A 12,315-nucleotide genomic window follows, 5' to 3' on the forward strand; every position below is an offset into this window, starting at 1 on the left:
CCAATAAGACCATTTTCCAACTTCAACAAGGAATATAAACTGCTCTTGGAATATTTTCACCAGACCCAATATAATCATGTTTTTCATGCAACTCCAGTTTGGCAGACTAGGATGTTGATGGTTTATCAGCCCTCATACCTGCGAGTCCAACTCACATCGCCATTAGGAGGGCAGACAGACTCGGCACAATCAAGTTCTTCTTAACACTCCATACCAATAGGGTAGATTAAGTTATTGATAGTTTAACCACTTAGTGTCCACAAGGCCATTTTGTGACTTTAACTAGGATCCTTAATTGGACTTACGGTGGTTTTATGCAGTTTAGCGCAGCCATATCCATCTTGCACCTCCAACTAGGAGGTAAACTGAAATGTAGATGTTTACCAACTTAAATGCTTAGAAGTCCATCTTATGACACCAGACAGGGAGCATCACTGCACTTACACTAGTTTTGTTCATCTTAGCCTTGCCTACGCTACAAATCCCATTAGAAGGATAACTTGGACCCTAAAATGATTAACAAACTTAAATGCCAACCAGTCCAAATTATGACTCCAAACCCTTAAGACTAACTGGACTTATAATGATTTCATTTGGCTTATCACAACCTTGACCAACTCCAACTAGAAGGATAACTGGGACATATATATTTTGCTAAGCTAAAAGTTGACCTGTCCATTTTGAGACTCCCCACACTGGACTTAACAATGGTTTAATTCTGATTATCTCCACCATTTACACCTCCTACCTAGAGGACATATATGTTAAATGTTGACCTGTTCAATATACTATTCAAGTATGAGGCATTGACTGGAAATCTGTTGGACTTCCAAGCTACCCTCAGGACTGCATTTTATTAAGGCCCCTCCTTGTTGTTCAATAAAATCACCACAGTCATGCCGTGAGACAGAAGAAAACATGAGGCAAACATGAGACATGAAGCCATAACAGATGCGGCAGGCCCAACCCACAAGAAATGAGGCCCCAGGTGGAAGGTCCAACTCTGAAGAAATGAGGCCATACCCAAGGCGGCAGATCCAACAGACAAGAAATGAGGCCCTAGGCAGCAGGCCCAATCCACAAGTCTGAATACGGTAGGCCCGACCCAGAAGACCCGAGGTGGCAGGCCCAACACACAAGACCCGAGGCGGCAGGCCCAACACACAAGAAATAAGGCCCTAGGTGGCAGGCCCAACCCACAAGAAATAAGGCCATACCTAAGGCAGCAGACCCAACAGAAAAAAAATGAGGCCTTAGGCAGCAGGCCCAACCCACAAGACCAATTCGGCAGGCCCAACGCACAAGACACAAGGAGGCAAGCCCAATCCATAAGACATGAGGCCATACCAGAGGTGGCAGGCCCAACCCACAAGACCCGAGGCGGCAGGCCCAATCGATAAGACAGGAGGCCATACCCGACGCGGCATGCCCAACCCACAACAAATGAGGCCATACTCGAGGCGGCAGGCCCAACATGCAAGACTCGAGGCGTTAGGACCAACATGCAAGACTCAAGGCGGCTGGCCCAACATGCAAGACACGAGGCGGCAGGCCCAACATGCAAGACACGAGGCGGCAGGCCCAACATGCAAGACACGAGGCGGCAGGCCCAACATGCAAGACACGAGGCGGCAGGCCCAATCCACAAGACATAAGGCCATACACAAGGCAGCAGGCCTAACCCACGGTGACAAGCCCAACAGGCAAGACACAAGGCGGCAGGCTAAAACAAGACATGAGGCTGCAAGACTAACATACAAGATACGAGGCCAGACACAACCTGGCAGGCCCAACACACAAGACATGAGGTGGCAGGCCCAACACACAAGAGCTGAGGCAACAGGCCCAGCCCACAAGATGAGGCGGCAGGCCCAACACACAAGACACGAGAGGCCAGGCATAAGGTGGTAGGCCCAAGACACGAGGTGGCATGCACGACAACCAAGACACGAGGCCAAACACAAGGTGGCAGGCCAAACACACAAAACACGAAGCGGCAGGCTCAGCACACAAGGTGCAAGGCAGCAGGCCAAACCCATAAGAGACCAAGTGGCAGGTCCAACACACAAGACACGAGGCAGCAGACAGAATCCACGAGACAAGGTGGCAGGACCAACACACAAGACACAAGGCCAGACATGAGGTGGCAGGCCCAAGACACAAGGTGACAGGCCCACCATACAAGACACGAGGCCAGACACGAGGCTGTAGGCCCAACACACAAGGCCAGACACAAGGCGGCAGGCTCAACCCATATGATACAAGGAGACCTCTGGTTACTATGCCGATGCATCGCTGACCCCTGATCATGTGACGGGGGTCGGCGATGCGTGCATTTCCGGCCCGATGGGTGGAAGCACCGGTTATTTGCCGCTGTCAGCATTTGACAGCAGCATTTAACTAGTTAATAGCAGCGGGTGAATCGCGATTTCATCAGCCACTATTGCGGGCACATGTCAGCTGTTCAAAACACCCAGGCTTTCACGCTGACAGCGGTGGACACCGCGTCAGGACCCGGCCACTCTCAGCTCACAGCTGCACTATATCTATTTAAGCGGACCACCATTAAGTAACTGACGAAGGCCACACTAGGCCGAAACGTTTTTTCGTACTACGGAATAAAAAACCTCAAGTTTAATTCAAGTTGAGTGCCGGGTTCTTTATATCTATGTCCCAGCTTTGATGCGGGCTCACCGCTGGAGCCCACATCAAAGCAGGGGATCCGACCTCCGCTGTAATAGTACGGCGGAGGTCGGTAAGGCTACTTTCACATTTCCGTCTTTCCTCTGCCGTCGCAATACGTCGTTTTTTGAAAATGCAGGATCCTGCAAAAAATTTGCAGGATCCTGCATTTTCCCTTAGACTTGTATTAGCGACGTATCGCGACGCATGGACACACGTTTCATCCGTCGTGCACTGGATTCTGTGGAATGTGACGGCCCGTCTTTTGCAAAAAAAACGTTCAAGGGAACGCTTTTCTGTACGTTGTATCCAGTGTTTCCGACTGCGCATGCCCAGCAGGATATCTCGCACTCACTCTCTTTCCTCCCCGGGACTACAGACGGAAATGTGAAAGGACAAACTTACGTCGGTACGTCGCGCTGACACTTTGTGACGGGCGACTACCGACGGAAATGTGAAAGAAGCCTAAGGGGTTAACCAACCAAGCCACAGCACCTAAACGAGAAATGCATGGCCACACGTCAGGCTGCAGACCTAAGAAACACAACGCTGCAAGACATACGAGAATCACAAGGCTGCAGGACTACTAAAACACACCGGGCCCTTGGACTGACATCAAACAGAAGTAGGTACTGAAGCATTAAATGTAGATTCTCCTAAACTGATGTTAGCATTTGAGCCCCAAACTGGGGCCCTGTACTCATTGCTATTCTTACTAGAGGTCACTATAGAACACGATATGGTGTTCTGTGATTCATGGTTGCTCCAGCCATGTACTCAAGGCTCCTACATCCAAAGGACAGGAAACCATATTGAAAGAGGAAGTGGGAGTTGCAGTTTAAAAAGTATTATCTGTACAGATATTTCAAAACAAAATTCACATTGTAAAAAAAAAAACGGTACTTAAAAATTACCTTTAATTACGTCTTAACACAGCCATCAGTGATAATAAAGACCACAAAAAAAGAAAAAAATGAATGGCAACAAGGTCATGCAAATTTAACACCTGTTGCTCCGGACGACCGGCACTTTAAGAACAGCGGTATATAAGCTCTAGGCATAGGTGCACAGTATGAAAGAAAAAACATTCATCTATGTTCACATTGCGTTCATGTCGTCCGTTAAACGGACTACGTTACACCGCGGCATAACGCGGTGTAACGTAGTCCGTTAACGCCGCCATTAAAAGCAATGTCGGACACATCGCTAGCGCACGACCACAATGGGCGTGCGCTAGGGATGTGCCATCATTGAGTGACGGACCCCGAGACGCGGGCTGCAGCGTTTCCGGGTCCGTCACTGCTAGCGCAGATAGAGCTAGCATATGCTCTATCTGCGCTAGCGCAATGCAAACGGCGGCACTTGCATTACAGCAGCCCATTAGTGTATGTGCTGAACGGGCTGCTGCTAACGCAGTGTGAACTTACGTTAAAATGTGCAAGAGCAGAAAAGTTGCAGCACTGACCCATGACATGAGCTGTTTCAACAAAGTCCTTTATTAAACCATTGTGGATCTGTGGACAAAGTTCATGGGACAGGCAGGTGCAGGAGGAATGCGGGGAAGGACGACAGCCGTTTTGCATGAAAGACCCTTCTATGGGTCCATGGAAAGTAATGAAGGGAAAAGAAGGAATCCAAACAAAGGAAAAGGGGAAAGGTGTTTAGTGAGGAAGAGGAGAGAAGGAAAATGAAGGGAAATAAAGATCAACTTAACATAGTTGCACCACACCAATTAACATACCAAATGCAAAAATAATATAAAATAAAGTATAGATTAAAAGTATTCTGGCAAAGTAATAAGACATCAAATAAAGAGGCTTTTCTTGCTTGGAGAAAAAATTATGTTCCAAGACGACCATTTGAAATTATATTTAGGTAGAGAAATATTCCTTAAAGCTAAGGATATTTCAAAGGAGTTATGAGAGAACATAATATCAATTATGTCAGAAATAGAGGGAGTATCCATCGATTTCTACTTTGATGCAATACAAGTTTTTATGCCAGAAAAAATATGTAAAGAAACTTGTCAGATTTTTTCAGGGAGGTCATCAGCTTCCAAAAAAAGGAGAGCCAATTGAGTAGAATTTTTTACTGGAGACTCATTTATTTTATTCAATAGTAAAGACACCTCTTTCCTAATTATCGAAAGATGGAACATTCCCAGAATAGGTGAAGATTACCTTTTTGAGCACCCTTCCTCCAGCATAAATCGTATTGATCGGGAAATGTGCTTTTAAGTCTACCGGGAGTATAGAACCACCTAGATAAAATTTTTAAATAATTTTCATGTAAGCTTGCGCTAATAGATTTGTATGCTAGTTCCACCGCTTTTTCTCATTTATCTAGGACGAAATTATTATTGAGATCTTTTTCCCATCTCCACATATAATTCAGTTTTTCAAAAGAGACATTAGAGTTAAAAATCAAATAGATATTCCTCATGTTCCAAATTGAGTTATTCGTAGGCTTCTTTAAAAGAGTAACAATTTTTCTTGAAAGGGTCAAAGGTAAAGTGAATTTATTTCTAATATACTTCCTTAACTCTAGAAAATCATAGAATTCTTCATCAAGAATCTTGGGTTTTCAATGACAAAGTTTATAATCGAATCATAGTAACATAGTTAGTAAGGCCGAAAAAAGACATTTGTCCATCCAGTTCAGCCTATATTCCATCATAATAAATACCCAGATCTACGTCCTTCTACAGAACCTAATAATTGTATGATACAATATTGTTCTGCTCCAGGAAGACATCCAGGCCTCTCTTGAACCCCTCGACTGAGTTCGCCATCACCACCTCCTCAGGCAAGCAATTCCAGATTCTCACTGCCCTAACAGTAAAGAATCCTCTTCTATGTTGGTGGAAAAACCTTCTCTCCTCCAGACGCAAAGAATGCCCCCTTGTGCCCGTCACCTTCCTTGGTATAAACAGATCCTCAGCGAGATATTTGTATTGTCCCCTTATATACTTATACATGGTTATTAGATCGCCCCTCAGTCGTCTTTTTTCTAGACTAAATAATCCTAATTTCGCTAATCTATCTGGGTATTGTAGTTCTCCCATCCCCTTTATTAATTTTGTTGCCCTCCTTTGTACTCTCTCTAGTTCCATTATATCCTTCCTGAGCACCGGTGCCCAAAACTGGACACAGTACTCCATGTGCGGTCTAACTAGGGATTTGTACAGAGGCAGTATAATGCTCTCATCATGTGTATCCAGACCTCTTTTAATGCACCCCATGATCCTGTTTGCCTTGGCAGCTGCTGCCTGGCACTGGCTGCTCCAGGTAAGTTTATCATTAACTAGGATCCCCAAGTCCTTCTCCCTGTCAGATTTACCCAGTGGTTTCCCGTTCAGTTCAGAATCTAACTTAGGCCCTGTTATAAGTGAAGAACCGACTATAATTCCAAACTTTTCCCATTTTTTACATGGAAAATTTGGTAGAGCTGTATGAAAAATTGAGAAGTTTTTTGGGATTAATGTTACATTTATTAGTTTTTGAGATACTATATAGCTTTTTCCAAAGTGAGATTGAAGATTTTATCTTTGAGTGACTAGGTAAAGGAAGAGATGGATCCAATATATGGGATATTATCAATGATGATAAAGAGGAGTTATTATTAGAGGCTTTTTCAAGTTCTGTCCAGCTAGGTGTTAGGGTTGGCGATACACAGCAAGTATATATATATATATATTTTATTAGTTGCTTTCGCAACCCGGGGTCCACCGTGCAGGAGAGGAACCTGCTGCTGGCAAATGGCGGCGCTATATAGCGGTATAAGCGAACTCTGTTAACTCCACAGAGTCGCTAGGAACAAGATGATGTGCTCTGTTAACCTCACAGAGGTACACAGCTACCAAGCAGAGCAAACTGTGGTTATGCAGACAGAGAAAACAGACAAACAACTCCTCACCGGAAGTGCTGTTATTCTAGAGGCTTATTTCAGCCAAGGCCCTGAATACACTCATACAAACTCCTCACCGGAGGTGCCGGTATTCTAGGGGCTTATTTCAGCCAAACCCTAACCGCATCCAGATATGACCACACTGGTGCTGAGCTCATAGACATTGGATTCATACTAGCGCCGTGTGGCCATGCGAACCTTTTATAACTGCAGCAACTTCAGGACCTTCCTAGAGGACCAATGGGAGCTGCTGCAGTATCTGAGCATGTGACCCCCGACCTCCAATGAGAGGTCTTACCCTGGGCATGCTCAGAAGGGGAAAAGCAGGACTTAGTCCCAGAGACGTCTGCTTGCCGCTGACCAGTACTGGCTAACAAAGGCAGAGCCTGGAAGAACAGTAGTAACCAGTCACCCAGTATCAGCCTGAGCCTGATGCTGGGACTGACATCTCCGCTGAGCAGGCTCCACTGCGGCTGGAGAAGAATGGGAGACCGCAGCGGAGGTGATTCAAGATTCCCCCTGTGCAGAGGCGGGAACTCGACACCTAACACTAGGTTTGCTGGATTCAAGGAACCAGTATCTACTTTGAATAATGATATTAGAAGCATGGTACGCATAGATATTAGGTAGGCCGATTCCACCATTTTTCTTATGTTTAAACAGCGAAAGTTTTGAGATCCATGCGGGTTTAAATTGCCATATAAAAATGGATAATTGTTTCTGCAGTTTATTAAACCAATGGTCAGGGATTTGGATGGGGATAGTACGAAATATGTATTGGAGCTTAGGAAGGATCATCATCTTAAAAAGAATAATCCAACCTAACCAAGATGTATTGGATTTATCACAGTTGACAAAGTCATCTTGTATGGAGCTCTGAATATTACAGAGATTTTCATCTAAGATTACAAAATTTATCCCTTGAGTAAGGAAATTCCCTTTTCAGCAATTTTCTTAGGCTGGAATCTATGAAAAAGCCCAGTATTTTTTATTTCTTTATATTTATTTTATAATGAGAATCCAAGGAAAATGACTTAATCACTGAGGAAACTGCTCATAATGAATTTATAGTTTCTGAAACGGTAATTAGAGTATCATCCGCTAAGAGTCCTATTTTATGCTGTCTAGAATTTGCAATGATACCTCTTATTTAATGATTAGACCTAATAGATTCAGCAAATGGCTCAATTATCAAGGTAAAGAGTAATGGGGATAGTGGGCACCCTTGCCGAATACCGTTAGATATGGAGAAGTAATTAGGAAAATTACTGTTAAACTTTTGCTGAAAGGAAGGCGTATAAAGCAAAGATGGCTCTTAGAATTTGCCCTTTAATCCCAAATTTTTCATGGGTTGCAAATGTGTAGTTCCAGTTTATACGGTCAAATGCCTTTTTGGCATCCAGTGATAATAGAATTGAGGGGGCACTTCTATCCTCTGTGGATGATGGCAAATTCAAAATTCTTCTTGTTCCATCCAAAGCCTACCTTCCCTTAACAAAGCCGACCTGGTCTGAATGTATAAGCCCCGGGAGAACTTTTTGCAATCTTTAGGCAATCACTTTAGCATAGGTCTTTATATCTGAATTTAACAATGGAATAGGCCTATAGCTAGATACCGATGAGGGATCGCTGCCTTGTTTTGTAATCACGACTATAATGGCTTGGAGAGAGTCTTTGAGAAAAGCAGTCTCTTTGACTGCATGGTTGAATATGGAAGTTAATGGAGATGAAAGATGACTAAATATCTTATAATATTAATTAGGTAACCCATCTGGGCCCGGTGACTTATTTTCCTTTAATTTGTGAATTGTTGAATTTTTCATCTGTAGTAAAAGGAGTTTAGCTGATTAATTTGTTCCAAAATGAGTTGGGGAAGGCTAATATTAGTGAGGAATTGGTTAGTTTCATTATAGTTGGGCTGTGAAGTAGAAGAGTCATCCTTTAGATTGTATAAAGAGGAGTAGTATAATGCAAATTATTCTGCTATATCTTGATGAAGATAGGAATTACCTGCGTTTTTGATAGATAAAACTCTAGATTTTATGCGTTGCTGTTTAACTTTATTGGCCATGAGCTTACTCATTTTATTATACAAGTAGTAGTGGTTTAGTTTGATTGCATTCATTACTTTGTTATAATTCTTCAACAGCAAAGATTTCAATTCTGCTCTTAAGCTTACAATTTTAGAATGTGTTTCTTCAGAGGGATTTATTTGTTGTCTTTTCTCTTCTTCTGTTATTTTAATTCTTTGTTTTGTGTGTTAGCTCTCATCATGGACGCGTTATTGGGTGACACTTACAGAATCAACACTTCTCTACTTTGGGGCCAAGTCATTGAGAGGCAATGAAAGAAAGCATGTGAGTATTTCTAGTGGAAGAGTAAGAAATAATGGCCGCCACTACAGTAAGCATCCGGCTTTCCACAGGTCCCATATGGTAGAAAACTAGAGGCACACTTACAATGGACTGATTTCTGCCTATAAACAAGTGCCAGTGTTCTATATAAAAGTCAATTGTGTTTACGGCCTGGGCCTCACAGGCTGATGGTAGAACTGTTAGTACGGTCGTTCCTTCCCTGTATAATGTTGTCAGCAGCACATCTCTTGTTTACAGGGATTGATGTGCTACCAAATAGCCCACAGATCCAGTCAGCCAAAGATCAAGCATGTTTATATCAACAGATGATCAGGAATAAATACTTGTTTTCCGAATATTAGCCTGTGAAAATAGCTAAGTGTTCACATGTTCATACAGTTTTATTTCTGTCCTGCTCTGCCAACATGTTACAATGCTATGCATGAACCAAAAGGCCAAGGATGAGCAGTGCTATGGGCAAATAGGAAGGTATGGGTCTGTTACAAGACAGTTGTGAGACCATTCACTTACAGAACGTAATCTAGGTCAGACTTTGGGGCGAGAAGCAAAGCTGGGAGTGGAAGCTGTCTGCCTAATGGCTTTATTTTTGGTGTTGTGGGGGGACGATATACATATTCTTGTAAGAAATATAACCCTGCCCTTACCTGCTCCTGGAGAAAAAAATCCCTATAATTCACGTTTTCTGTTACCGATCAGATTATAGCCAGTAATTGCAATCGCTAACAGTAGGATGCCCGCTTGTTGATCGGATTGCTGCGCTCCAGGTTTGGATACTGATGTGCAGTCTTAAAGCAGTTGGTAAACTAAACTCTCATAGGAATGTCATAATTACAGGTCAGAGCGAAATGTAAGGGTATGTGCACACGTTGTGGATTTGGCAGCGGATCTGCAGCGGATTTGGCCCTGCGCATCCGCAGCAGTTTTCCATGCGGTGTACAGTACCATGTAAACCTATGCAAAACCAAATCCGCTGTGCACATGCTACTGAAAATTCCACGCAGAAACGCAGCGGTTTATTTTCCGCAGCATGTCAATTCTTTGTGCGTATTCCACAGCGTTTTACACCTATTCCTTCATAGGAATCCGCAGGTGTAAAAACGCAGGCGAAATCCGCAGGTAATTTTACCTGCAGATTATGTAGAATCCGCGCAGAAAAATCCGCAATGGAATCCGCAACGTGAGCACATACCCTGAATGTGAGCACATACCCTGAATGTGAGCACATACCCTGAATGTGAGCACATACCCTGAATGTGAGCACATACCCTGAATGTGAGCACATACCCTGAATGTGAGCACATACCCTGAATGTGAGCACATACCCTGAATGTGAGCACATACCCTGAATGTGAGCACATACCCTGAATGTGAGCACATACCCTGAATGTGAGCACATACCCTGAATGTGAGCACATACCCTGAATGTGAGCACATACCCTGAATGTGAGCACATACCCTGAATGTGAGCACATACCCTGAATGTGAGCACATACCCTGAATGTGAGCACATACCCTGAATGTGAGCACATACCCTGAATGTGAGCACATACCCTGAATGTGAGCACATACCCTGAATGTGAGCACATACCCTGAATGTGAGCACATACCCTGAATGTGAGCACATACCCTGAATGTGAGCACATACCCTGAATGTGAGCACATACCCTGAATGTGAGCACATACCCTGAATGTGAGCACATACCCTGAATGTGAGCACATACCCTGAATGTGAGCACATACCCTGAATGTGAGCACATACCCTGAATGTGAGCACATACCCTGAATGTGAGCACATACCCGGAATGTGAGCACATACCCGGAATGTGAGCACATACCCCGAATGTGAGCACATACCCCGAATGTGAGCACATACCCCGAATGTGAGCACATACCCCGAATGTGAGCACATACCCCGAATGTGAGCACATACCCCGAATGTGAGCACATACCCCGAATGTGAGCACATACCCCGAATGTGAGCACATACCCCGAATGTGAGCACATACCCCGAATGTGAGCACATACCCCGAATGTGAGCACATTCCAGCCAAACTTAGCTTTAATCATTCCCACCACAATCACCTTCTCTCTATAGCTCTATGGTAATGTCATTGAAGAGGCACTCCCATCCAAATTTTTAGCCTCTTAATATGCTGCAATCATCATATTAAATAGCACTGAGAACTTACATTTGCTCATTTTTCCATCCTAGCCAGTTAATTCTATTTTTTTCAGCTTTATGTAGAGACATGAAGTCTCTTGTCCCTGTATTTATCATTCCTCTCTTCAACTCCTGACCCAGCTGCTCCGCTATAAGCCCCCCAATTAGGATACTTGCAGTGACTGAGGAGTCATGCAGGGAAAATTGACCTGTATCTACATTGATCTTAAAAGATTCAGCTAGTTCGTTTTTAATCACATGATGTAATACACCTAATGGAAAAGAAAAGAGTTGGCTGGGTAGAAAGGCAAAATGAGCAATTGTAAATAAACAGTGCTTTATAATATGATGACTGCAATATGTTAAGAGGATAGACATTTTGATGGAAGTGCATCTTTAACAAAAAGCACCAAAATTACAGACAAGGCACGAAGGGCAGAAACTCTGCAGAACTACGCCTTTGTGGATCCCTGGAAAGTTGGGCAACCAGAGCTTTGTAATTGCTGCTGTTAGCGCTCCCTTGATTGTTAATTACCCGTTTTTTGTTATTTCCAGTACAAGTCTACACCTAGTAAGAAAGTGTCTGTATTAGGATGGATGGTGGTGTTACCAGATGATCCTGAACATCCAAATATTTTCCAGCTCAACAACCCTGATAAAGGTGAGAGTGGTCTGTGCTCCTACTGAAAAAAAAGTATGGACAGCACCTCCAAAAATCATACATTGATCTAATGCCGCTAGTCAAAAATATATACACTGCTCAAAAAAATAAAGGGAACACTAAAATCCCACATCCTAGATATTACTGAATGAAATATTCCAATTGTAAATCTTTATTCATTACATAGTGGAATGTGTTGAGAACAATAAAACCTATAAATTATCAACGTAAATTACAACTAATATCCCTCGGAGTCTGGAGTTGGAATGATCCTCAAAATCAAAGTGGAAAATGAAGTTACAGGCTGATCCAACTTCAGTGGAAATGCCTCAACACTAAGAAATGATGCTCAGTAGTGTGTGTGGCCTCCACGTGCCTGTATGATCTCCCTACAACGCCTGGGCATACTCCCGATGAGGCGGCGGATGGTCTCCTGAGGGATCTCCTCCCAGACCTGGACTAAAGCATCCGCCAACTCCTGGACAGTTTGTGGTGCAACGTGATGTTGGTGGATGGTGCGAGACATGATG

The 12,315-nt window shown here is 43.6% G+C and overlaps 1 protein-coding gene across 22 annotated transcripts in view; it reads left to right on the top strand.

Annotated features, from left to right (window-relative positions):
• Positions 1-12,315, top strand: part of RALGPS1 (Ral GEF with PH domain and SH3 binding motif 1) — a 953,479-nt gene that overhangs the window by 893,231 nt on the left and 47,933 nt on the right. For all 22 annotated transcript variants that reach the window (XM_069748007.1, XM_069747990.1, XM_069747991.1 and 19 more), the window contains 2 exons: positions 8,853-8,945; positions 11,680-11,785. In XM_069748007.1, the coding sequence (XP_069604108.1) occupies positions 8,853-8,945; positions 11,680-11,785 (199 nt within the window). The remainder of the gene's footprint in view (positions 1-8,852; positions 8,946-11,679; positions 11,786-12,315) is intronic.

This window comes from Ranitomeya imitator, chromosome 2, assembly GCF_032444005.1.
Source record: "Ranitomeya imitator isolate aRanImi1 chromosome 2, aRanImi1.pri, whole genome shotgun sequence".
Classification (NCBI taxonomy): domain Eukaryota; kingdom Metazoa; phylum Chordata; class Amphibia; order Anura; family Dendrobatidae; genus Ranitomeya; species Ranitomeya imitator.